The sequence below is a fragment of the Salvelinus sp. IW2-2015 genome, linkage group LG25, assembly GCF_002910315.2.
Source record: "Salvelinus sp. IW2-2015 linkage group LG25, ASM291031v2, whole genome shotgun sequence".
Lineage (NCBI taxonomy): Eukaryota > Metazoa > Chordata > Actinopteri > Salmoniformes > Salmonidae > Salvelinus > Salvelinus sp. IW2-2015.
The window spans coordinates 6,254,157-6,282,031 of record NC_036865.1 but is presented as its reverse complement, the minus strand read 5'-3'; the positions used below and the strand labels follow the sequence as shown (position 1 = coordinate 6,282,031).

Sequence of the window (27,875 nt, the reverse complement as noted above, 5' to 3'; positions counted from 1 at the left end):
CATGGCCTGCATACTCACCAGACATATCACCCATTTAGCATGTTTGGGATGCTCTGGATTGAAGTGTACGACAGCATTTTCCTGTTCCCGCCAATATTCAGCAACTTCGCACAGACATTGAAAAGGAGTGGGACAACGTTCCACAGGCCACAATCAACAGCCTGATTAACTCTATGTGAAGGAGATGTGTCGCTCTGCATGAGGCAAATGGTGGTCACACCAGATACTGTCTGGTTTTCTGATCCACGCCCCTATCTTTTTTATTTAAGGTTTCTGTGACCAATATCTGTATTCCGAGTCAGGTGAAATCCATAAATTAGGCCCTAATGATTTCATTTCAATTGACCGATTTCCTTATATGAACTGTAATTTATTACAATCTTTGAAATTGTTGCGTGTTCTTTTTATATTTTTGTTCAGTATACATTACTTTCCAGCCGTTCATTTCACACATGAAGTTTATTTATTCTGAAATGGCTATTTCCTGTTCTGATGTAATAGCTGATATTACTCATGGGGCACCTTTCTTTATTGAAAATAACTTGCACCTGACCCTTTAGAGTAAGAATTATAGAAATATTAAAGCCCAGGCTACGTTGTATTGAAAGGAATTTCATTTCAGATCGGATTCTAATTCACAAAAATGTGAGTTATTTCGCAGACATTATCCGTTATTTTGTGTTTTCTTCCAGCAATTTCTGACTAATTTTAGGGTTAGGTAAGGGTTATGTTATAGTTAAGGTTAGGGTTAAGGTTAGGGTATGGACGTTCCAAGGATCCCAGATTGCACTAGCCGTGACCAAAACGTTATCACTGTTGACGTCTATGAATCCTGGCCAGTGATTGGATGTCTCTGGTGTGTAAGGTGAGTTTCAATTGGCAGCAGCGCTTTGAGAACGTTTTATCATGAGTTCCCATTGCAGCGGCACTCTTGGGACTGCTCGCATGCCTGAGCTGAGCTGCCATCGACTGACTCGAGTATCTTCAACAATGGAAGAATCATAACTTTATGTCAACTGGAAAACTCACGGCTATATCGAGTTTTTGAGCAAAAGTCAGCTGTGTAGTTGTACCACGCTTTTAAGTGTGGCGTGTTGGGGTAAGTATTGAAAAGTCAGGGTTGATTTGTCTGATTAGTCGTACTTTTGGCCATTGTTCAATTTCAATTTGACTCAACACTTGTCACTTTTATGTAGGATAGTAGCCAATAGTCACCTCAAGCTGATCATCTTGAAATCAATGTTGAGGTTTGTCATGTGTGTGAACTTGTAGCAACTAGTATATTACTTGCTTCGTAGTTACGTTTGCACAAATTATCTAATTTACACACACGAACACAGCTGTTTTGGCTCCACTGTTACGCCCTCCAACTCATCAATTGGCTTGCTGATTATTTTGTCCTGAATTGCTGAATAGTAACGTTATAGGTTTGGCTACTATGAGCGTTTTCTAATCTTAATTTATTTTAAAGGCCCAGTGCAGTCAAACGTAATTTCCTTTGTTGTGTGTATATATATACTTCCACACTGAGGTTGGAATGATGCTGTGAAATTGTGAAAATGATGGTAATGTAAGAGCTGTTTTTAAAAGTAAGCCTGAAATTGCAGCCTGTTTTGGTGGGATGGAGGTTTGGCCTGCCTTGTAAATTAGTTAATAGACCAATAAGAAAGAGTTCCAAACCTCTACGCCAATAACAGATTGTTTTCAGTTTTTACCTCACCACTTGGACCACCACCAGATAGTCCTAGCAAAATGATTAATTGAAAAAATTGTTCTTTGCTTAGAAGCTATTTTTTTGTTTCCTTTTGACCATTTTAATTGACCACAATCACATTAAGGTACTTCATTGTTACCCAGAAATGAGTTGATATTTACGAATGGCTGTATTTGACCTTTTTAATTGAAAATGCAGAGGGAAAATAAGTGATCACTGTGGTTCACTGCTGGAATTTCAGCAATGCAGAATATTTAACTGTTGTCATAACTTTTGACTCTTTAGACTGGACAATTTGTGCCTCCAGAAATTTCTACAAGTTCGATTAAATGGAGCTTGAGGGCCAATGGTGGAAAGGACAACTTGCTGGAGATATATACCAGGCTTTGCGCTACAAAGTAAGTATGCTGTCATATTTCAAAGTGGAGGCAATAACTGCCTACATTAGTGTAATAAGTGGGAGCTGGTGACCTGATATATTATATTAACACACACGCCTACAATAGAAGGCTGATCATAGTGAAGTCAAAAATGTGATTGTCCAGTGTTTTTGTGTGTCTCACACACACACACACCAGTCAAAACACCTACTCATTCAAGGGTTTTTCTTTATTTTTACTATTTTCTACATTGTAGAATAATAGTGAAGACATCAAAACTATGGAGTCATGTAGTAACCAAAAAAGTGTAAAACAAATCAAAATATATTTTATATTCAAAGTAGCCACCTTTTGCCTTGACAGCTTTGCACACTCTTGGCATCCTCTCAACCAGCTTCACCTGGAATGCTTTTCCAACAGCTCCCACATATGCTGAACACTTTTTGGCTGCTTTTCCTTCACTCTGTGGCCCAACTCATCCTAAACCATCTCAATTGGGTTGAGGTCGTGTGACTCTGGAGGCCAGGTCATCTGAGGCATCACACTCCTTCTTGGTCAAATAGCCCATACACAGCCTGGAGGTGTGTTGGTCATTGTCCTGTTGTAAAAACAAATGATAGTCCCACTAAACGCAAACCAGATGGGATGGTGTATTGCTGCAGATTGCTGTAGTAGCCATGCTCGTTAACTTCTTATGGCTGGGGGGCAGTATTGAGTAGCTTGGATGACTAAGGTGCCCAGAGTAAACTGCATGCTACTCAGGCCCAGAAGCTAAGATATGCATATTATTAGTAGATTTGGATAGAAAACACTCTGAAGTTTGTAAAACGGTTTGAATGATGTCTGTGAGTATAGCAGAACTCATATGGCAGGCAAAAACCTGAGAAAAAAGCCAACCAGGAAGTGGGAAATCTGAGGTTTGTAGGTTTTCAAGTCTTTGCCTATCCAATATACAGTGTAAAATTTGGTCCGATTGCACTTCCTAAGGCTTCCACTAGATGTCAACAGTCTTTAGAACCTTGTTTCAGGCTTCTACTGTGAAGTGGGAGAGAATAAGAGCTGATTGACTAAGGTCTGGCAGAATGCCATGAGCTCAGTCTCGCATGTGCCCGTGAGTGTTAGCTGCGTTCCTTTTCATTTCTAAAGACAAAGGAATTGTCCGGTTGGAATATTTTTGAAGATTTATGATAAAAACATCCTAAAGATTGATGCTATACATCGTTTGACATGTTTCTACGAACTGTTGTCTGAACTAAGTGCCTGCACCATTTGGATTTGTGAACTAAACGCGCGAACAAAAAGGAGGTATTTGGACATAATTGATGGACTTTATCGAACAAAACAAACATTTATTGTCGAACTGGGATTCCTGAGAGTGCATGAAGATCGTCGAAGGTAAGTGAATATTTATAATGCTATTTCTGACTTCTGTGGACTCCACAACATGGCGGGTATCTGTATAGCTTGTTTTGGTCTCTGAGCGCTGTACTCAGATTATTGCATGGTGTGCTTTTTCCGTAAAGCTTTTTTGAAATCTGACAGCGGTTGCATTAAGGAGAAATTTATCTATAATTCCATGCATAACACTTGTATCTTTTATCAATGTTTATTATGACTATTTCTGTAAATTATTGTGGCTCTCTGCAAAATCACCGGATGTTWTGGAAGCAAAACATTACTGAACATAACGCGCCAATGTAAACTGAGATTTTTGGATATAGATATGAACTTTATTGAACGAAACATACATGTATTGTGTAACGTGAAGTCCTATGAGTGTCATCTGATGAAGATCATCAAGGGTTAGTGATTAATTTTATCTCTATTTCAGATTTTTGTGACTCCTCTCTGGCTGGAGAAATGGCAGTTTTTCTGTGACTAGGTGCTGACCTAACATAATCGCATGGTATGCTTTCGTCGTAAAGCCTTTTTGAAATCGGACACTGTGGTGGGATTAACAAGTGTATCTTTAAAATGGTGTGTAATACTTGTATGTTTGAGGAATTTTAATTCTAAGGTTTCTGTTTGAATTTGGCGCCCTGCACTTTCACTGGCTGTTGTCATATCGTTCCCGTTAACCGGATTTCAGCCGTAAGAAGTTAAGCGTATCTTGAATTCTAAATAAATCACTGACAGTGTCACCAGCAAAGCACCATCACATCTCCTTCTCCATGCTTCACGGTGGGAGCCACATATGCGGAGATCATCCGTTCACCTACTCTGCGTCTCAAAGACCCAGCGGTTGGATCAAAAATCTTGAATTTGGACAAATCAGACCAAAGGACCGATTTCCATCAGTCTAATATCCATTGCTCTTCTTATTGGTGTCATTTAGTAGTGTTGTCTTTGCAACAATTTGACCATGAAGGCCTGATTTCACGCAGTCTCCTCTGAACTGTTGATGTCTGTTACTTGAACTCTGTGGCATTTTTTTGAGCTACAATTTCTGAGGCTGTTACCTCTTCATTAGTTAACTCTGGGTCTTCCTTTCCTGTGGCGGTCCTCATGAGAGACAGTTTCATCATAGCGCGTGATGGTTTTTGCGACTGCACTTGAAGACCCTTTCAAAGTTCTTGACATTTTCCGGATTGACTTGTTCTTGCCATAATATGGACTTAGTTTTTTACCAAATAGGGCCATGTTCTGCATACCACCCCTACCTTGTCACAACACAACTAATTGGCTAAAATGCATTAAGAAGGAAATTCTACAAATTATCTTTTTTACCAAGGGATTGGAAACGTAATTGAAATGCATTCCAGGTGACTACCTCATGAAGCTGGTTGAGAGAATGCCAAGTGTGCAAAGCTGTCAAGGTAAAGGGTGGCTACTTTGAAGAATCTCATAAAATATTTTGATTTAACACTTTTGGTCACTACGTGATTCCTTATGTATTTCATCATTTTGATGTCTTCACTATTATTCTACAATGTAGAAAATGGTTTAAAAAAATAATGGAGAACCCTGGAATGAGTAGGTGTCCAAACTTTTGACTGGTACTTAAATATATATAAATTACAATTTGTCCATGCTTAGGTTGTAATAGTATTGTGTAAGAGTTGTAATTTACTCTCTGACATCACCAGAGTAAATTAGTTAATAGAAATTCTATGTGAAGCAGATGTCAAGCTGCATGAGACAAATGATCACTCCAGATACTGACAAGTTTACTGATCCACACCCCTCTTCTTTTTTTTTTTTTTTTTTTTTTAAAGGTCTGTGACCAACAGATGCATATCTGTATTCCCAGTCATGTGAAAGCCATTGATTAGGGCCTACTGAATTTGTCAATTGGCAGATTTCCTTAAATTAACTGTAACTCATAAAAACGCTACAATTTAAAAGATTTTACCATGTATGTAGTGTATATTCATCCAATGTGTGTGTTTGGATGAAGTGATGACTTTGTTGCTGCTTGCTCTGCGCACTGAGTGCAAGTGTGCATGTAATGTTGGTCTGTATAAACCGGATGCAAACCAGATATAGACGGTCCTTGAATCGGCGTATGCGAACGTGAGTAAATTACATTGAAAACAAAAACAGCCTCCAGTTCTTATTATACCTCTGTGATCTTTGAATGTGATGGCTTAAAGGTGCAATATGCAGAAATTGCTCTGCCATTTCGTGATTGCTAACATTCTAAGTTCTCCTAATTTCAGTTTGACAAAACGAGCAATAGATAATTGTAGAGAATTATTGTACCATCTTAACCACGGTGAAAGAGGTATTTTCATTAACCAAAAATATTGTATTTTCAGTTTGAAACTGGTATACAAAACCGAGAGACGCATAAACAAAATTTAAAGAACGGGAAGCATAGACACAGCGCACAGAACAGTTCTACTGCTACTTAGATTAGCTTTCAATGAGATCTATAACTCGCATTTCTATGTGAATTTGGTCAGGTCACCAATAAGTTTTTGGCGACAATCAGCAACTTCTATGCAGCATGAGTGAGGAGCTAACATGTTGCAGTCTAGACTCCTAGAGCTCTAGCAGTGCGTAAGTGGATCAGGCGAGAGGCATGAACGGTGAGCTCGCGCTATAAGTGGACATCGGCTGGCCTGATAGACTTGAACCTCTCAATAAGTACATGATGTGAGACTCGTGGCAGAAGTACCGAAAGTAACATGTTTTTAATGTTCTAGTATCTAACAAGTAGAGAAGTTTCGGTATACTGTGCAACACTACTAAGAAGGAATTTGTTTATTTTTAACCTAATTGCTACTTACAAATTATTTGATATTGGGCACGTTTGAGTGATAAGGCTAAAGCAACCGACTGCAGACAAGTCGAGGCAGGTGCAGCTGCTGCAGCCAAAAGTGAATCGGAATTCAAATTGTATTTCTATGATTCCAACAGTTAAAACGTGGCCATAAATGCTTGTGGACAGACGTGTAACATAAAATGGTTTCGGAAAAGACTGTGGGATGAGACGACTAACAACTTCCGGTGCCCTGATTTTTTGTCACTGATCATTTGGACTGTCACTATCTTTGCATCTTTGGGATCTCTGAAGGGAAGGGGACATCTGGCCCATCGACTTACCCAAAACTGTCAGTTTCTGTTTAGGGAGGTGGGGACGTCGCTAGTCTTGTTTATATTTTCTCATATGTCTCCCCCCAGACCTTAATGGAGCATCTGAAGCAGTCACGCAATATTTTAGATCTGGGTGGCCAAGATTACAGATCTTATAATATATTGTTTACTTTTTTTCAGGAAATCAAGTTGCCCTCCTACAAAGGCCAGTCCCCCCAGATCAACCTCAGGCGCTACTTTGCAGACCTCATAGCAATCGTAAGCAATCGCTACCGGCTGTGCCCAACAGCCAGACACCTTGCCGTCTACTTGCTGGACCTTTTCATGGACCGCTATGATATAACGGTGCAACAGCTTCACATGGTCGCACTCTGCTGCTTGCTTTTGGCTAGTAAGTTTGACAGCTTCCTTGCAAGACTCTGCTTGGCCAAACTTCCAATTGCTGTGGTCCACCTAGCCTATAAACTAAATTTTTCTGTGTGCCTTGTGATTATTTCCCCTCTACAGGTAAGTTTGAGGAGAGAGAGGACCGAGTTCCTAAGCTGGAGACTCTTAACAGCCTGGGCTGCATGAGCTCCATGAACCTGGTGCTGACCAAGCAGGGCCTGCTGCACATGGAGCTCCTCCTGCTGGAGACCTTCCAGTGGAACCTGTACCTGCCCACAGCTGCACACTTCATAGAGTACTACCTGTCCATCGCTGTCAATGAGGCGGACCTTCATGATGGCTGGCCCATGGCGTGCCTGGAGAAGACGGTGCTTTACATGACAAAGTATGCTGACTACTTCCTTGAGGTCTCCCTTCAAGGCAAGTTAAAGTTCTGTTGCTGCTTCACTTAGATACTTAATTTGATACAGCAGTAGCAATACAGGGATTTAACATCTCCAGAAGAGACAGGAATGCCTATGGAGGAGGTGTTGCTGCATATATTGGGCCATATTCATCTAAAGGTTAGCGAGGATCTCATGTCTACTGTTGAAGTGTTGCGGTTGCAGGTTCACCTGCCTTTATCTGAAGTCATCTTTTAGGGTGCTGCTCTAGGCCACCAAGTGCTAAGTCAGTATCTGGATAATGTGTGACATGCTTGATAATGTGTGATGTTAAGAGGTCTATTTTTTGGGTGACCTGATTTAGACTGGTTTTCATCAAGCTATCCACTCAAGAGGAAGCTTCTTACTGTAACCAGTGCCTGTAATCTGGCTCAGGTTATCAGTCGACCTGCTTGAGTGTTTACAAACAGTACAGGGACTTCATCATCCAAGTGTATTGATCATATCTTTTACTAATGCTGCAGAACTTTGTTCTAAAGCTGTATCCACACCCAATGGATGTAGTGGCTATAGCCAGAAAAGCTAAGGTTCCAAAGGCTGGGCCTCAAATGGTGTATAAGAGATCATACACAAGATGTTCTAGTGACGCCTATGTTGGAGATTTGTAGGTTTGTGTGTAATGAGGAGCATCCAGACGCTGCACTTGATGCATTTATGAAATTGTTTCTTCCAGTTCTCGATAAGCATTAGTGGTGTAACGGACCCCACGGTTCGGCCCGCATGTGAACCGCGGATCAATTGCAAAGTTTAACCACCATAGTGTGAAATTCGGTTTTACTGCCGCTGTTACTTTTTAAAGTAATAATTCCCTAAATCTTGATGCAGTGAAAAGATGTACAAGACCGATGCGTGCTGTCTTACTCTGAAACCTGAAGGTTGATTTGATAAAAAAAAAATGTAAAGCAGTTGTGTGTACTATTCACGTGAACGGGGCATGTTGAATCACAACAAATCAATCCTGGATGCTCGCGTTGCAAAAAGCAAAGAAGAAAAAAGAGCAGTGACAGCCATGGCTGGGGGAGGAGCTGAAGAACTGGAAAAGCCTCCCGCTTCATTTAAGTCTCATGTACGGGAGCATTTTGGCTTCCCTGTCAAATATGATGACGGAAGAAAGGTGGTGGACAACACCATTACGGTGTGTAGGCATTGTGCGTGGAAATGCATCGAGCGTGGCCACACATCTAAGTGTCATCACCCTGGTGTCAGTGACGGGAGCCAAGAAGACAACTTCTCACCACGGCATTTAAGCAGCCCTTTCCTGCAGAGTCAGACCAGGCTAAAGCCATTACCAAATCTTTTGGGATGTTTATTGCTGCAGACATGAGGCCGTACTCTGTTGTGGAAAACAAAAGGGTTTTAAAATATGGTGAACGTGCTTGAGCCACGCTACGAAATCCCCTCGCGCATCCACTTCAATATGAAGATCGTGCCAGATCTTTATGAACAGGAAAATATCAAAATTGTCAACTAATTATCCAAGGCATCCCCTGTTGCCCTCACCACAGACGGGTGGACCTCCAGGGCAACGGAAAGCTACGTGACTGCTCACTACACCACAGACGGGTGGACCTCCAGGGCAACGGAAAGCTACGTGACTGCTCACTACACCACAGAAGGGTGGACCTCCAAGGCAACGGAAAGCTACGTGACTGACTGCTCACTACACCACAGAGGAGTGTGAGATGCGAAGTCCGGTGCTACAGACACGCCCCTTCAGAGACACAGGCACAAATTTGGCGCAGGGACTGCTAGGAGCAGTAGCAGAGGAAGCTAGAGAGTCCCAATAGCAATATCCCAACCACCACAGATAATGCCAAGAACCAAGTAAATGCAGTGATAGAGGCTGGACTGGGGCCACAGATGGCTTGCTTTGCACATGTGATCAATTTAGCATCCCAAAGGGGAATCTCAGTGAACCAGATGGACCGCCTCCTTGCGAGGATCAGGAAGGTGGTTTTCCTTTTTTCACCGACGCACAACAGCCGCTCGTGCTTAAGACCAAGCAAGAAATGTTACAGCTACCGACCCACTAGCTCATACACCATGTCACAACAAGGTGGCGCTCCAACATGTCATAAGTGGAGTTCCATCTGGAGCAGCAGGCAGCTGAAAAAAAAGACATCATCTTGTCTGATGACGTGAAAGTGGCAGAGGAGGTCCTCCAGGTGCTCAGACCCCTCAAAACGGTTACAACCCTATTGAGCACTGAGCCTGTACCGTCTGTGTCCATGATCCTACCTCTGAAAACAAGGATCCTACCTCTGAAAACAAGGATTCTACAATCCATGGCCCTAAGTGAGGAAGTCGGCACCATCATCACTAGAGATGTCAAGGCTGCCATTAGAGAGGACCTGAACCCCAGTTACCCCCCTAAAATGTACAGGACTACCTTCATAGATGGGGCGGCAGGTAGCCTAGTGGTTAGAGCGTTGGACTAGTAACCGAAAGGTTGCAAGATCGAATCCCCGAGCTGACAAGGTAAAAATCTGTCGTTCTGCCCCTGAACAAGGCAGTTTAACCCACTGTTCCTAGGCCGTCATTGAAAATAAGAATTTGTTCTTAACAGACTTGCCTAGTTAAATAACGGTAAAGTAAAAAAAAAAATCCATCTACTGCACTGGATCCAAGGTTCAAGTCCCTGTCTCACCTAGAACCTGCCCTACACCGGAGGACATACAGTGATCTCACCACTGAGAGTGTGGCCACTGATGAGGTAAAAAGAATAGTGAATTACTTAAATAATAAATATACTGCAGTCTAATTTTAGTCTATGCTATTAGAGTCATCAATTTGATGTGGAATAATGGCTTTTTTAAAATGTTATTGCCACAATTATAGTTCTATGAAAGTAAATAATTTGTTAGTTTAATAGATCAAGTCTTTTTTTCTGCAGGGTCAAGCCACAGAGCTGACAGGAGTAGCCACCAGCAGACTCGGCGGCATCTCCGCCACAAAATAATTCGGCCATACAGGAGCTTTTCGGGGAGACCTTTGCGAGCAAGGACACAGGCAAGACGTTTGCAAGGCAGCAAGCGGCATTCCCACTGGCATGGTGGAAAAGCAATGTGTGTAAATACCCTCACATTGCCATGATGGCAAGAAGTTACCTGACTGTGCCTGGCACTTCAGTTCCTGGCGAGAGGGCACGGCAGGGGACATAGTGACTGCAATGAGGTCTACCCTCTCCCCAGACAATGTAGACCTCTTTTTGAAAAATTATTTAAGTTATAAGCTCAGGTCTGCTTTGCATTCTTAACCTTTTTTTTTTTTTTTAAGAGGACACAGGCTTTTTTTTTCATTCACTATTGTTCCAAGGAAGAAGTTATCATGCCTCATATTGCACTTTCATTTAACAATTGAGTATTGAATATTTTATTTTAATATTTTATTTAAACATTGAAAAGTTACTTGCTTCAAGTGTTCTTTAAGTAATAAAGGGAAAGCAAAGTTATTTGTCTACATAGTTTTTTATAAAAAAAAAAAATCTGAAACATTATCCAATCCGTGACTCACAACCGTGGATTTTGTGATCCGTTGCACCACTAATAAGCATGCACCTATTAAGAAACTGACTGCTAAAACTGTTAAGCACCCCTGGCTTATTGAGGAATTGAAAAACTTTATGGTTGAGAGAAATGAAGCAAAGGAGAGCCAAATAAGAATGGCAGACATTTGTAAAATGAGAAATTGTGATTTTAAACTGAACAAAATAAAATGTATTAAGAAACCAAGAGAAATGATATGATGGAAGTATGATTGAAAAAAGCTTTGTGGAGTACTTAAAATGAAATTATGGCAAGAAAGACTAATTCAACTCCATCTTTCATTGAATCGGATGGCTCATTCATCACATCCTTTTGACATTGGCAATTATTTTTATGATTTCATTGGCAGAGTGGGCACACTGCGAGCCATCGTTCATGCATAAAATACCTAATAATGAAAGAAAAGCATTGTAATTTTTAAAGTTAGTGTGGGAGAGGTGGGGAAATGATTGCTGTCCGTTGGGGATGACCCCATTTTAGTCGCCTGGTCGATAGGCTGTTGGTCGACCAATAAAAAAAAAATTGTCGAGCAGTTGCAAAAAATAATTATATTTATTTCATGGCACATGTCTTGATGTCTGTCTCGGTGGACTAATCCAATTGCGGAGGCCGCAGGGGTGGCACACCAGTAATACATTTACCGTTAATTCCCATATCTATTCTGCAATGTTTGTTTGGTTACCGTAATTTCTGTTAATGCATTTAATATATTATTAGTCTTTTACAGTGGACATGTTTGCAGTGCTCACAACCTAGGCAACGCTTGTGAGGAACAAGTTTTGGTTTATTTCATTCCATTTAAGAGTTAATTTATTTATTGTATTTTGTTTAAAGGGCTCCTGTCAATGTTGAGTAAGGGATGTATACTTATACAGTGCATTTGGAAAGTATTCAGACACCTTTTCCCACATTTTGTTACAGCCTCATTCTAAAATGAATAAATGTTTCCCTCAATCTACACACAATACCCCATAATGACAACGCAAAAACAGGTTTAGAAAAAATGGAAATGGGATATTTACATAAGTATTCAGACCCTTTACTCAGTACTTTGTTGAAGCACCTTTGGCAGCAATTACAGCCTCGAGTCTTGGGTATGACGCTACAAGGTTGGCATCCCTGTATTTGGAGTTTTTCCTATTTTTCTCTGCAGATCCTCTCAAGCGCTGTCAGGTTGAATGGGCAGCGTTGCTGCACAGCTATTTTCAGGTCTTTCCAGAGATGTCCGAGCTCTGGTTAGGCCACTCAAGGACATTGAGACTTGTCCCAAAGCCACACCTGTGTTGTCTTGGATGTGTGCTTAGGGTCGTACCTGTTGAAGGTGAACCTTCACCCCAGTCTGAGGTCCTGAGTGCTCTGGAGCAGGTTTTCATCAAGGATCTCTCTGTACTTTGCTCCATTCATCTTTCCCTCAATCCTGACTAGTCTCCCAGTCCCTGCCGCTGAAAAACATCCCCACAGCATGATGCTGCCACCACCATGCTTCACTGTAGGGATGGTGCCAGGTTTCATCCAGACATGACGCTTGGCATTGACCAAAGAGTGTAATCTTTGTTTCATCAGACCAGAGAATCTTGTTTCTCCATGGTCAGAGTCCTTTAGGTGCCTTTTGGCAAACTCCAAGCGGGCTGTCATGAGCCTTTTACTGAGGAGTGGCTTCCGTCTAGCCACTCTACCATAAAGGCCTGATTTGGTGAAATGCAGCACAGTTGGTTGTACACTGAGGAACTCTAGAGCTTTGTCTGTTTGAACATCGGGTCCTTGGTCACCTCCCTGACCAAGGCCCTTCTCCCCCGATTGCTCAGTTTGGCCATGCGGCCAGCTCTAGGAAAAGTCTTGGCGGTTTCAAACTTCTTCCATTTAAGAATGGAGGCCACGGTGTTCTTGGGGACGTTCAATGCTGCAGAAATGTTTTGGTACCCTTCCCCAGATCTGTGCCTCGATACAATCCTGTCTCGGTGCTCTACGGACAATTCCTTCGACCTCATGGCTTTGTTTTTGCTCTGACATGCACTGTCAACTGTGGGACCTTATGTATCAGGTGTGTGTGTGTCTTGGTGGACTCCCAAGTTGTAGAAACATCTCAAGGATGATCAATGGAAACGGGCTTCACCTGAACTCAATTGAGTCTCATAGCAAAGGGTCTGAATACATAAGGTGTTTCTGCTATTTTATTTAAAATTAAAAAAAAAAATAATAATTCAAAGTTGGTCATGATTGGGTATTGTGTGTAGATTTGAGGAAAGAAACCTTGATTTAATAAATTTTAGAATACGGCTGTAACGTAACAATGTGGAACAAGTCAAGGGGTCTGAATACTTTCCGAATACACTGTAAATGTGCCCATGGAGCTTCTGAATTTTTTTCTTCACCTCAAACGGCAAGTTAAAGTGTTTTTACATCCATTGAGTGACAACAGTTCCTCCAATGTAGCCTATTTTGTAAAATATTCGTATCCCTTGTGCGAATAGCCTATAGCTGTCTCAGTCTGAAGTTAACTGGCTCGGGAAACTGAGGGTCCAGAGTTTATATGATGTTGCAAGTTTGTTAGAGCAAGTTGATAGTGCTTCAAGTTCCTTGCAGACAGACCTTGCGTAGCCAATGTGATTTATTTTTATCAGGTTATTTTCTACCTGCAGGCTGCAATGTATTTATGGAGGCTATGTTTACATAGTTGGCAATAGAAGTTAGGCTACTTTTAGATTTGTATAATTTCTTAATCACATGACAATGATTTTGAGATACGAAGACTGTAGTATAAAATAAATGAAACTTCCATGAAAATGTGCATATGAAAATCATAACTGGCACGCAGATTGGTAGGGCTGGTAAGATAAATTTTCACTCCAAATGGAAAAGTTTGCCGACCCCTGGGTAGTCTTACCGGCAACTTCGGGAGCGTAACGGCAGAATCTGCTAAGGCCAGCGGGAGGTGGAGGTTCGGGTACAGGTTTTTGTCTTGATCTCTGGCTCCCTCGAGTCATTTTACTTATTTAATCAGTGTGCTTAAAGCATCAGACAAGCTCGGCAGCCTACATATAGTTGATTTTATTAAAACACATAGGGTGTTTATATATGGAAAAATGCACTTTAACATTTCGACCACTCGATTGGTCGAAAGAACAGACAACTCTTGGTCGGCCAAGATTTTTTTTGTTAGTCTGGGACAGCCATACTGTCCAACAATGAGAAACCACCTGGTATTGACAACCTACACTACATGACCAACAGTATGTGGACACCTGCTTGTCAAACATCTCATTACAAAATCATGGACATTTGGAGTTGGTCCCCCTCTCCCCCCCCCCTCTCTTTTTGCTATAACAGCCTCCACTCTGGGAAGGCTTTCCACTAGATGTTGGAACATTGCAGCTGGGACTTGCTTCCATTCAGCCACAAGCATTAGTGAGGTTGGGCACGCAGTCAGCATTACAATTCGCGAGAAACCATTTCATTATGGACCTCACTTTGTGCACGGGGGCATTGTCATGCTGAAATAGGAAAGGGCCTTCCCCAAACTGTTGCCACAAAGTCGGAAGCGCCGAATTGTCGAGTCATTGTATGCTGTAGCTTTTAAGATTTGAAAAACAGCCCCAGACCATTATTCCTCCTCCACCAAACTTTACAGTTGGCACTGGATTTGGGTAGGTAGCATTCTCCTGGTAATCTGCCAAACCCAGATTTGTCCATCGAACTGCCAGACTGTGAAGCGTGATTCATCACGCCAGAGAACGCGATTCCACTGCTCCAGAATGCAATGGCGGTTAACTTTATCATTCCAGCCGACGCTTGGCATTGCGCATAGTGATCTCAGGCTTGTGTGCGGCTGCTCGGCCATGGAACCCAATAACGAACAGTTATTGTGCTTACGTTACTTCCAGGGGCAGTTTGGAACTCGGTAGTGAGTGTTGCAACCTAGGACAGACGATTTTGACGCGCTACGCGCTTCAGCACTTGCCGGTCCCGTTCTGTGAGCTTGTTTGGCCTACCACTTCGCGGCTGGGCCGCTGTTGCTCCTAGACGTTTTCACTTCACAAATACAGCACTTACGGTTGACCAGGGCAGCCATTTGATGAACTGACTTGTTAGAAATGTGGCATCCTATGACGGCGCCACGTTGAAAGTCACAGATCTTCAGTAAGGCCATTCTACTGCCAATGTTTGTCTATGGCAATTGTATGGCTGTGTGCTCGATTTTATACACCTCTTAGCAACTGATGTGGCAGAAAGGGCTGAATCCACCAATTTGAAGCGGTGTCCACATCCAGTGGAAGTCGGAAGTTTACATACACCTTAGCCAAATGCATTTAAACTCAGTTCACAATTTCTGACATTTAATCCTAGTAAAAATGTGTCATGTCAGTTAGGATCACCATGTTATTTTAAGACTAATGTCAGAATAATGATTTATTTCAGCTTTTATTTCTTTCATCACATTCCCAGTGGGTCAGAAATTTACATACACTCAATTAGTATTTGGTAGCATTGCCCTTAAATTGTTTAACTTGGGTCAAACGTTTCGGGTAGCCTAACACAACCTTCCAACAATAAGCTGGGTGAATTTAGGCCCATTCCTCCTGACAGAGCTGGTGTAACAGAGTCAGGTTTGTAGGCCTCCTTGCTCACAGGCTTTTTCAGTTCTGCCCACATTTTCTATAGGATTGAGGTCAGGGCTTTGATGGCCACTCCAATATCTTGACTTTGTTGTCCTTAAGCCATTTTGCCACAACTTTGGAAGTGTGCTTGGGATCATTGTCCATTTGGAAGACCCATTTGTGACCAAGCTTTAACTTCCTGACTGATTTCTTGAGATGTTGCTTCAATATAGCCACGTAATTTTCCTCATGATGCCATCTATTTTGTGAAGTGCACCAGTCCCTCCTGCAGCAAAGCACCCCCACAACATGATGCTGCCACCTGTGCTTCACGGTTAAGATGGTGTTCTTCGGCTTGCAAGCCCCCCCTCTTTCCTCCAAACATAACGATGGTCATTATGGCCAAACAACAGTTCTATTTTTGTTTCATCAGACCAGAGGACATTTCTCCAAAAAGTACAATCTTTGTCCCCATGTGCAGTTTATGGCGGTTTTGGAGCAGTGGCTTCTTCCTTGCTGAGTGGCCTTTCAGGTTATGTCGATTTTATAGGACTCGTTTTCCTGTGGATATAGATACTTTTGTACCCGTTTCCTCCAGCATTTTCTCAAGGTCCTTTGCTGTTCTGGGATTGATTTGCACAAGTACATTCATCTCTAGGAGACAGAACGCGTCTCCTTCCTGAGCGGTATGACGGCTGCGTGGTCCCATGATGTTTATACTTGCGTACTGTTGTTTGTACAGATGAACATGATACCTTCGTGCATTTGGAAATTGCTCCCAAGGATGAACCAGACTTGTGGAGGTCTACAATTTATTTTCTGAGGTCTTGGCTGATTTCTTTTGATTTTCCCATGATGTCAAGCAAAAAGGCACAGAGTTTGAAGGTAGGCCTTGAAATACATCTACAGGCACACCTACAATTGACTCAAATGATGTCAATTAGCCTTTCAGAAGCTTCTAAAGCCATGACATCTTCTGGAATTTTCCAAGCTGTTTAAAGGCACAGTCAACTTAGTGTATGTAAACTTCTGACCCCCTGGAATTGTGATACAGTGAAATAATCTGTAAACAATTGTTGGATAAAGGACTTGTGTCATGCACGAAGTAGATGTCCTACCCGACTTGCCAAAACTATAGTTTGTTAACAAGAAATTTGTGGAGTGGTTGATTCCAACCTAACTGTATGTAAACTTCCGACTTCAACTAATGTATACATACATTTGGAAAAATACTGAGGATGATAGCAGACTGTTGCCACTCCTTTTTGCCACATCTTTAGAGAAAAGTGTTTGTCCACAAACCTGGAGGGAAGTCATGCTGCTATCCAGAAATGGTAAAGCTCCCTTTCCTGGTTTCTAACAATCAGCTTGCTTCCGGTTCTTAGCACATTTATGGAAAATATTGTTTGACCAGGTATAATGCCATTTAACTGACTTTCAGCACACTTCTAGGGTAGGACACTCAACATGTACTGCACTGACACACATGACTGAAAATTGGTGATACTGATAAGATTGTGGGAGCTGTGTAGTTAGATTTTAGTGCAGCCTTTATTATTAATGGCGTAACATAGCTCTCTATCCATGATATGCCAGATGATCTAATATAACTGTCTTTCCTTTATTGGAAGCGTCTCTACCGTAAAACATGTGAAGTGTGGTATTCCATAAGGGAGCTGTCAAGGCCCTTTTACTGTTACCTGTTTTTACTAATGATCTACCGTTGGTGTTACACAAAGCCTGTATGTACGTAGATGATGCAACACTGTACATGTCAGCACCCACAGCTAGTGAAGTCATTGCAACCCTAAAGAGTTGGGCTCAATTTTAGAATGGGTGGCTAGGAATAAACTAGCCCTGAACAGATCGAAAAGCATTATTTAGTACTAAACATCCCCAAGGTATTGTACCTCAGCTGAATCTGGTAATGAATAATGTGGCTCAGCAAGAAGATACTAAACTTCTTGATGTTATATTAGATTGTAAACTGTTATGGTCAAAGCATATTGATTCTATTGTTGTAAAGATGGGGGGGTCTGTCTGATAGATTCTTTGCTTTTTTAACACTCATGCATGCAAACAAAAGTAATTTTGTCATTTTTTTATTAGGATCCCCATTAGCTAATTCTGTAACGCTAGCTAATCTTCCTGGGGTCCAACAGCAATTAACAAGACATTACAAACAACCACAAATCAAGACTTCACAAACATTCAACAAGTAGACAATAGACAATTTAAAATACCTGACAGGAAACGCATTTAACATTCAGTCGATGCTTTCTATTTCCTGTTCAGTCATATGGTTTATCGCATTAGATGTTTAATTTTTTTTTCTTGACGGTGGATTTACTTTTTTCCTGAGGAATATGGATTGGTAAAGAGTTCCATTCAGCTGTGGCTCTATATAAAACTGTAGATTTAAGGCGATTTGTCCTTGCCTTGGGTTGTTTTAGCTGCCCTGGTGGTTATGCGTGTTGCTAGTATGTACTAACTGGCCTGAAAAATACTGTAAAAATGTTTTAGTTTTTTTACATTCCTAAAGAAAATTCAAAGACTGGATATGACTTTGTTTTCAATGTGAAGCCATGAGAGATTCTGATGCATTTGGATAATATTCATATGGATAGAGCAATGAAGAGGTCATCTGGCAGCCCTGTTTTGAGCTTTTTATATATTTTTCTTTGCTGCAGATGACCATATAACTGGACAGTACTCAGTGTGATAGGACTAGGGATTGAATCACCTGATTCAGTGTGCTTGTAACAGCAATTCCCTTACCCATCTTAATAACAATATTATCTGTGTTCTGACCAGGATAAAACTGCGTCCAACATGACAACTAGTGGTTTCGTTTTTTTTCACTTGCTCTACTTTTTTTAAAATTTTCTACTCATTTAATTTAACTAGACAATTCAGTTAAGAACAAATTATTATTTTCAATGACGGCCTAGGAACAGTGGGTTAACTGCCTTGTTCAGGGGCAGAACGACAGATTTTTACCTTGTCGGCTCGGGGATTCGATCCAGCAACCTTTCGGTTACTGGCCCAACGCTCTAACCACTAGGCTACCTGCCGCGTTCTATTCATCGACAAATTCAAAAATGGGGATCATCAGCAAGCATAGATCTTGAACCAAATACAAACATTCTGTTTTAGAAATGTTCAATGCCAATTTGTTCATATCAAACCACTCCCACAGCATTCTTAGTTCACTGCTCAGTACATCTGTTAGCTCATTACATTCTGATGCTGCGCTATACATTGTAGAGTCATCAGCATACATGACCACTCTTGCTTTGTTCAATACTGAAGGTAAATCATTAGTAAAGCTTAGAGTAGAGAAGTGGGCCTAGGCAGCTTCCTTGAGGATCACCACAGTGTATACCTTTACTGTTTTAAAGAACACTTTTTGACTTCTCCGGGATAGATGGCTTTCCATCCAGGATAGAGCTGCAGACTTAAAACCATAATATTTGAGTTTACCTAGTAACAGTTCATGATCAATTATATCAAAAGCAGCACTGAAATCGAACAACACTGCACCAACTAACTTCCTGTCATCTATACTCTTTAACCAATCATCTGTCATTTGTGCTAAGGCCATACTCGTAGAATGCCCTTTGTATGCATGCTGGAAACCAGTTATCAGACCATTACATGAGAAATAATCCTTGATTTGTACAGATGCAATCATTTACTTAACAAGCTTATAGGACGACTATTAGGACCAGTGAATGCAGAGCTCCTGCAAGCTCAGGATTTGTTGCATCTTGACTACTGCCCAGTTGTATGGTCAGGTGTGTCAAAGGAGCTAGAAAAGCTGCAGCTGGCCAAGAACATAGCACCACGTCTGGCCTCAAATGTAGACGGAGGGCCAATGTCAACAGCATGCATGTCACTCTCTCCTAGTTCAGAGTGGAGAGACTGACTGTTTTTTTACATGCACACCAATATCCTGTTATTATTCATGTTAAAAGCTTGTATCCGGTTATGAGAAACCTGGATAAAATACTGTGGCATGTAAACGTTTCATCCCGCTTTCTGTTTTTCTCAGGTTCGGTCTAGTTAACACCGGTAAAGTTGTCTGTTTTCCTTTAGAGACTGGGGCTCTAAAGATGGCGCCGACAGAGAGGGCCGTCTTGCTTGTAGTCCTTATTTTCTACAAGCAGTTCGCTACACTCGCAATAACATCTGCTAAACATGTGTATGTGACCAATCAAATTTGATTTTAGTTTTTTTGCTCCAACCCTAATCTAGCACACCTGATTCAAATAATTAGCTGGTTGATCAACAGAATCAGGTTAGTTGCAACTGGTGTTGGAGTGAACCTACAGGAGGGTAGCTCTCCAGGAACATGGTTGGAGAGCCCTGCTCTACACCCCCCCACATTATTCTGTTTTCTTTAGCTACAACCGGGAAGTGTCTACATACAAAAAGCATTTGAACATTTGAGATTAGTTTCACTAATTACTTATTTTTCTTTTCTCTTATTTTTTGAAGTAGTCGTGGTGTTCTTCGGTCGATGTATACTTAGTTTTAATGTGTTGCTGTTCTTGTCCATTAATGTAATGTTTTATGTTCTGTTTTCTTCAACAGCTAATGGGGATCCACATCTTTTATTTTTGTAAATCATAACCGGTATTTCAAGGTTTTTCAAACCAGTGTTTGCCTTCTGAAAATATGATTTTAAGAAGAACAAGAGCGTAATGTCACCTTTTGCACTTAAAGACGAAGCTAGCCTTGTTGCACAATATTCTGGTGCAATACATGGTGATGATTAATGACTTGCTATTATTCCAGATCATGTGTTTCTGAGGTTCGCACCCTCACTGGTGGCAGCTGCCTGTGTGGCAGCCTCTCGCATCATCCTGCGCCTATCCCCTTCCTGGCCACCTCAGCTTCAGCGCCTCACCGCATACAGCTGGGATCATCTTGTCCCCTGTGTAGAAAAAATGATCATGTGAGTGTCTGTCCTCAGCTGGCCTCTCTTGCCTGCTGAAAAATACTGCCTAACACCAGGGCCGTGTTTATTAAGGCACACCTTATCAAAAATGTTTCACAACTGGGAGTGGGGCGCAAGTCCAGGGAGTCCCCCTCTCTTCAGTATGTTTTCTTCCGATTGGTGGTTAATGACCTTGATGCAACCTGAGAAATTAAGTCAACTCTTGCCATAATCTTAGTAACATGGTTGTAGAATTGTGCCGCAGGCTTGACAGGTTAGTCATTTGAAAGTCACTGTTGGTCTTTCTTTGCCAGTGCTCATGACAGCGACGTGAAGGAGGCCAACAAGCAGACGTGCCAGCCACCCGGTCAGCAGCCGGGCCAGGTTGGGTACCATAACCCTTGCCAGACAACCACCACCATGCCTCCTCAGTACCTGCACCAGGCCAGCATCCAGTACCCTCAGCAGGCCCTCCAGCCTTCCCTAGCCCCAGGCCACGGCCCGGCCTCCTACGTATCCCACTCTGCCACCCTGCAGGGCCCTGGTGCCCTACCACACAGCCACCCCCAGACCATCGCTGCTGGTCTGGATGGCAAGGCCAACATTCCAAGCAGAGCCTACCAGGTCAATATGCACTATACCTGTGCAGCTCCCTGCTTTGATAGGTGATGGCTGGATCTCCAAGGTAGAGCTACGACAGTATGGGAAGTAAAAGTGCCAGCGACTGGATGGGTATGTCGTCTCATTGGATTAGACTAATTAGCAGGACCAGGTATGTTTTTTTTAAATTTGAGAAGTTATGATGCGATTTAAGCACTTTCTTCTATGGTAAGATGTGCAATATAACATTCCACAAATGTGCAATATAGTTATTTGTCATGTATCATTCCGGTGCTAACCTGCCAAAGGTGTTTTTTCTTTTATTTTTTAAGCCAATATGATTGAGTTATCACCAAGCATGGTTGTCATGTGCAAAGGGTTGTTTTCCCAGCACTCTGCATTAGCTATAATTTAATTGCACTATAGACAAGAGACTGTGCTTCATTTATTTCAGCTACGATACCTCAGAAGCATTGAATGTTATCTTTCCGTTCCCTGCCGCCATGAGTGATAACGGGAATCTTATATCAGTGTTGAGCTCGAGGGATTACTTTTCAGCTTGTAGTAAGATATGGTCGTTTGATAGAGGAACACGCATCACTCTGCCAGAAGCTACCTCAAATGTTAATGTTGACTACCTGCACCTTTGCTCGTGAACAGTGTTCTCTGCAATATTCAGGAAGTATAGTTTGTATTCTTGTTTTGTGTTTCGAGCAGTAATTTGGAGGGAATGTGTCAGGTCAACGCCTTCCTGTGCATGCTAGAATGGCAGCGAGTGCTGTGTACTTCTAATATGGTACTTTTAAATAAAATGCCTGTCAGTTGTACTTCTGGTTTATTTTGAATAATGCATCATATTATTGGCATACTCCTAATGCCAGTAGTATGTCTATCAATTGGCCTATAAGGCTTTATGCATACATCAACAAATATTGCCTAAAACATTTTTGTGAACTTGAAAACATACCGGATATGTGCTAATCAAGGGTTTAACAAATATAGGTTCTTGTTGCTGGCATATTTATGGACAATTTTTATTGTAGAGTATTTCCATTAATTTACTATGTACAAGTTTGTGGATTCAATCAATTGGTCTGAATCACTCTGCATTCCTTTCCCACAGTAGAAAAACGACTAGGAAAAGCTGACCCCGAAAGGCCGAGATTTTGTTCATACGGGCATGCAAAAAAACCTCAAACATAAAAAGGGTTCCAGGTAGTCCCTTCCAGGGTGTCTCAGTGCTGGTGTACTGAAGGAACATAGAACACGCCATGCTGGTGTTTGACCAGCGTTGCCAGGAATATCCACACCGACAGGATGTGGTTGGGGTATGGGTGGATGTAGGTGGAGAGAGCAAACTCTGTCCCAGGGATCTCAGTGCTGTGGATTCTGGTGTTGTAGACCGCCTCGATCACTGTGCTCATGTCTTGGTAGGCCATATGAATGGGGAAGCCAGTCACCTAAAAACACACAGTTAATCAGTGTTTCCCCTATAGTTTATTTGTATCTTTCTGCCGAGATGTGCTTTTAAGAACAGAGGGACAAATTACAAGGTGTAGTAGCATTTAATGCATCGTCTTTTGGGGTTTTTCAATTATGTAAATGATGGGCAACCCCATGCTTTTCCATATTTATTGAAAGGCGTTATTCTTTATCAGTCGGCCTACAGGTTATGCTTTTAAAGGGAAAATTATATTTCAGATGGTGTCAACACAATTTTGATTCATTTTGGAGTAGAATGTCCTTAGACGTGACCTTGCAGTCAACAGCAGTGACTTTCTCCCGCTACCTTTGCCACCGCTGCTGAAATAAATGATAGGGAAGTTATTTTTATGTTCATCTTCCTTTTTCTATACATTTTTTTGGGGGGGTGACCCAATAATGGTCACTGTCAGTAGTCATGTGGCAAGTCTTACAACAGTATCCACCTATTTTATTCTCAAGGCCTGTGTGTTTTCTATCAAATTTAAGGACAATCTCAAACATCAAGCCCTGCCCATTGTACAAGAGCAGGGTTGTTCATCAGGACACACAACAGAAAACTAAATAAGCTTTTTATTGGACAAGTCCCTTCCTGTTTTCAATCCATTTGGTCTATAATAAATACTATCCACTATGATTCCACTTTTCATATTAAAGAGGGTTACGGGTAGGCCTATTTCACCTTGTAATCCTTCATGGTGTCCAGCAGCCTGTCTATCTCTAGCGCTATTGTGTCAGAGGCTGGGTTCCTCTCAAGCTTCTGCATGACCTCAGAGAGCATGGCTGCACAGCGGGGGCTCCAGCGTGTAGGGTGGGGGTTTCTCCAGTCCATCACACAACTTTTCAGTTTCATCTCCATCCTGTGAAGAATGAAATTCATCGATGGGTCAGACAAGACCATAAATGAAATTGTCCTGCATTTCATTCTCTAAAATGAAAGCAATGCATAGCCTTAAATATAGAATCCATATTAACATACCTTCTTTGAAGGTGATAGACCAGATCTATTTGAGTGGGACGGTATTTAATTTCTGTTGGCTGTAAAATGTGACAGTTAGCATTGACCAGTTTTTATTTACTGTGCATGGTTGACTCAACATAACTTATGTTCTTCAAATATTTCACTTCTATTTCACTACTTCTATTTCACTACACTCACTGATTCTCAATGAGGGGAAAACCTACGGCTCTTATGCTTGGAACCGTATCTTCCCTTTTATGTCTTGTCAAAAACACTACAGCAGCAAAAGAACGAGGTTAAAAATACCATTGAGGAGTCTGAGTTGAATCCTTTGGGGAATAAGGGTTTCCATGTGGCGTTATTTGATACGTCGAAAGTGATGGGCATCTTTCTTGTTGGCTGGAGATGGAACCACACCTGAGAGACATCCAGTCAGATCATGGACATTTATGGTCAACGGACAAGTCACCTAAAAACTTTTTTAGATGGCGGCTGCAGACGAGAATCCCTTTCAACAGTTTTAGAGCACCACACAGCTGGTGAACAAGACTTGCTTAGAATGCACACGTGCTGGTATAATGATGTAGCCGTATCTATCACTGACAGTGATTTATAGGTCACAACACAGTCATGACACATCGAATAACTGGTAGAGCGCAGTGTCACGGCAACAATCGCATAGTAAACAGCACGGGTTGAGACAAAGAACAGCAGTTGGGAAGTGGACTTTGGGGCGGAGTTATTGATTTGACATCTGTTTTGACTAAACTCGCGTACACAACATCCTGAGTGGATGACATAAATGAAACACACTGAGGATGTCCATGGACTCCACTCTTACATTTTCACCATTGACCAGACAGTCGACAGTCTTTAGAGGACAGAAGGAGTCGTATGACTGGTAGTGCTTCCCATCTCTGGGGTTCCACAACACAAACCAAGTGTTCTCCTGAGTAAGGACATAGGCGGTCTCTCCCTGAAAAACAAAACATGAATGCTACTGTGTTGCCCTCAACGAATACAATTAAATACACTGCACTAAAGGTGTAGTCTATTTTCTCAGCTGACTTGCAAATACATTGATTTGGATGGGAGTGCATTGTGTTGTTTTATGTATACAGTGCTTTCAGAAAGTATTCACACCCCTTGACTTTTTCCATATTTTGTCATATTAGACTGAATTTTAAATTGAGATGTGGCACTGGCCTAAACACAATACCCCATAATGTCAAAGTGGAATTATGTTTTTAGACAAAATAGATATGGAAAGCTGAATTGTCTTGAGTCTAAGTATTAAATGTGTTACGGCAAGCCTAAATACGTTGAGTATTAATGTGCATGGGCAACCCCATGCTTCTTCAGCCCATTTATTTAAAGCCGCTATGGTGCATCAGTTGGGCTACAGGTTATTTCCCTTTTAAAGGGAAAATTATATTTCAGATGTCAGCATAATTCTATTTGAATTTATTTTGGAGTAGAATGTCCTTTTGAAAAAGTTACTAGAAATGACCTGTCACCTTCTCCCTCTAACTTTGCCACCGCTGCTAAAAAAATCATAGGGGAAACACTTTTGTTTGTCTTCTAGTGGAAACATTACACCCTCCCCATTGTACGAGAGCAGGTTTATGTTCATTAGGGCACACAACAGAAAATGTCTTAAACAAGTCACATGTTGCATGGACTCTCACTGTGTGTTTAACATGATTTCTGAATGTATATCATCTCTGTACCCCACACATACAGTTATCGGTAAGGTCTCTCAGTCGAGCAGTGAATTTCAAACACAGATTCAGCCACAAAGAGAAGGGACGTTTTCCAATGCCTAGCAAAGAAGGGTACCTATTGGTAGAAATAATAAAAAGCATACATTGAATATCCCTTTGAGCATGGTGAAGTTATTAATTACACTTCGGATGGTGTATCAATACACCCAGTCACTACAAAGATACAGGCGTCCTTCCTAACTCAGTTGCCGGAGAGGAAGGAACCCGCTCAGGGATTTCACCATGAGGCGAAGGGTGACGTTAAAACAGTTACAGAGTTTAATGGCTGTGATAGGAGAACTGAGGATTGATCAAAAACATTGTAATTACTCCACAATACTAACCTAAATGACAGAGTGAAAAGGAAGCCTGTACAGAATAAAACATGCATCCTGTTTGCAATAAGGCCCTTAAGTGAAACTGCAAAAAATTGGGTCAAGAAATTAACTTTATGTCCTGAGTACAAAGGGTTATGTTTGTTGCAAATCCAACACAACACATCCCTTCCCTGAGTACCACTCTTCATATTTTCAAGCATGGTGGTAGTTGTATCATGTTCTGGGTATCCTTGTCATCGGCAAGGACTAGGTACTGTAGTTTTTTAGGATAAAAATAAACAGAATAGAGCTAAGCACAGGTAAAATCCTAGAGGAAAACCTGGTTCAGTCTGCTTTCCAACAGACACCGGGAGACAAATTCACCTTTCAGCAGGACAATAACCTAAAACACAAACCCAAATATACACTGGAGTTACTTACCAAGATGACATGGAATGTTCCCGAGAGGCCAAGTTACTGTTTTGACTTAAATCGGCTTGAAAATCTATGGCAAAACTTAATGGCTGTCTAGCAATGATCAACAACCAACTTGACAGAGCTTAAATAATTTTTTGCATAATAATGTGCAAATATTGTACAATCCAGGTGTACAAAGCTCTTAGAGACTTACCCAGAAAGACTCACCACTTTAATCGCTGCCAAAGGTGATTCTAACATGTATTGACTCGGGGGTTGAATACTTATGTAATCAAGATATATTAGTGTTTTATTTTTCATGTCTTATTAATTTAAAATCTTTCTTCCACTTTGACATTAGAGTATTTTGTGTAGATTATTGACAAGAAATTACAAATAATTTTAATCCCACCATGTAACACAACAAAATGTGGAAAAAGTCAAGGGGTGTGAATACTTTCTGAAGGCAATGTACATTAAACAGCACATGTCAATTGTTACCTCTATGACCGATGTTCCCAGGAGAAGCCACCCATTTACCGTCAGGTCATGAAAGAAGTTGCACAGCAGAACTGCCAAACTGACATCGTTTCCCATAGCCAGCTCCAAGCATTGCTATTGTGTATAGCAACGGTGTGCAATAAGGAATGAAAAAGGCACCACTGGGTTAACAACAAGCTGACCAAACTATGTTGATAATTATTAGTATTTTTCTTGGTATTTAATATCTGCTGAACATTAAGTGATGTTTTAAGTCTTGGCTCTGATAGACCATATTGTAGAATTAACACTTTTGTGTTTGTTTACCTCTGAGGTGAGCCACATCTCCCCACTGTCACCAACGTCAGATGGGAAGGACAAGGTGGGAATCAGGGACACGAAGGCTGCCACCCTCTCCTGGGTTACACGGAGATAAAACATTTTTAAGAGCACAACATAACGCCCATTTAAATCAATTAAAGGGCAACTCCACCTCTTTTCAACCTAATTTTCATTATCTCCGGCACAATACCAGTGTCATCTTATGTGAAAACGGTGCAATTCCGTTTTTCTTAGGAAATAAATATACATTTAAAAAGTTCTACCAGCACATCTGGCTCTCCAGGCAGACTAAAGCAAACGATCAGTGTTTGAAAATGTTCAAATAGTTTTTGAACCCAGATCTAGTTATGTTGGAGCCTTACTAGAACAGACATGCTATTGTCGGGGGTGTCCAGTACAACTTCCTGTGGAGGAGGAAGTGGCTTGAAGAACCGGTGTGCCAGGACAAGCCTCCCCTCACTATTTATCACTGTGGTTATGACTCGCTTCTTCACCCGGCCTGCTGCCACCTTACACTGCTTCTCATACTCATAGGTCAAGTTCAGCAAGTTCTCATCCTCGTCTGTGGAAAACTACGCGGAGACAGATACAAACACAGAGTTCTGTAGGAGCAGCAGCAGTGCATGGAAAAGGGTGACTTATCATTTAGGCTAAGCAATACAAATTGGACTGATACTCACCAGCCAAAGGGGCTTCTGGTCACCATACTAAATGTGAAGAGGGCAAATAGTACATTTCCATGGATGTGTGTTCTGATGCAGTTGTACGGTTGGTTATCAATCACAGTAGTCATGACATTAAACATTAGCACATCAAAATAATGGATGCTGATTAAAGTAATTGTATTCCATATCTTGTCGATCAATGTCTTCCACAGCAAAAGTCTAAATCAAATTACAATTAAGTGTTTTTAGTTGAAGGCAAAGAGGTTTTAGAACATAGTACCTCTTTAAAATGAAACAGTATTA

General features: G+C 41.4%; 2 protein-coding genes across 4 annotated transcripts; one reads left to right on the top strand and one right to left on the bottom strand.

Annotated features, from left to right (window-relative positions):
• Window positions 1-900: 900 nt before the first annotated feature.
• Window positions 901-21,972, top strand: ccnj (cyclin J). Of its 3 annotated transcripts, none has more exons than XM_023970478.2 (6): window positions 901-1,099; window positions 2,022-2,112; window positions 6,814-6,891; window positions 7,141-7,440; window positions 20,404-20,563; window positions 20,860-21,972. In XM_023970478.2, exons 2-6 carry the CDS (start codon window positions 2,061-2,063, stop codon window positions 21,212-21,214), a joined length of 945 nt encoding a protein of 314 aa, XP_023826246.1. In that variant the 5' UTR covers window positions 901-1,099; window positions 2,022-2,060; the 3' UTR covers window positions 21,215-21,972. The 3 variants fall into 3 exon arrangements, with proteins under 3 accessions (XP_023826246.1, XP_023826245.1, XP_023826244.1); XM_023970477.2 differs by having other exon boundaries at window positions 2,000-2,112; XM_023970476.2 differs by having other exon boundaries at window positions 902-1,099; window positions 2,000-2,112; window positions 6,814-7,024.
• On the bottom strand, window positions 21,966-27,873 carry LOC111952044 (protein CC2D2B-like). The gene is made up of 9 exons (XM_023970479.2): window positions 27,588-27,873; window positions 27,270-27,479; window positions 26,893-26,982; window positions 26,587-26,700; window positions 24,430-24,564; window positions 23,895-24,005; window positions 23,607-23,665; window positions 23,310-23,487; window positions 21,966-22,605 (listed from the first exon to the last, which is right to left on the bottom strand). The coding sequence occupies exons 2-9, from the start codon at window positions 27,279-27,281 to the stop codon at window positions 22,381-22,383; spliced, it is 924 nt and encodes a 307-aa protein (XP_023826247.1). The 5' UTR covers window positions 27,282-27,479; window positions 27,588-27,873; the 3' UTR covers window positions 21,966-22,380.
• Window positions 27,874-27,875: the final 2 nt, after the last annotated feature.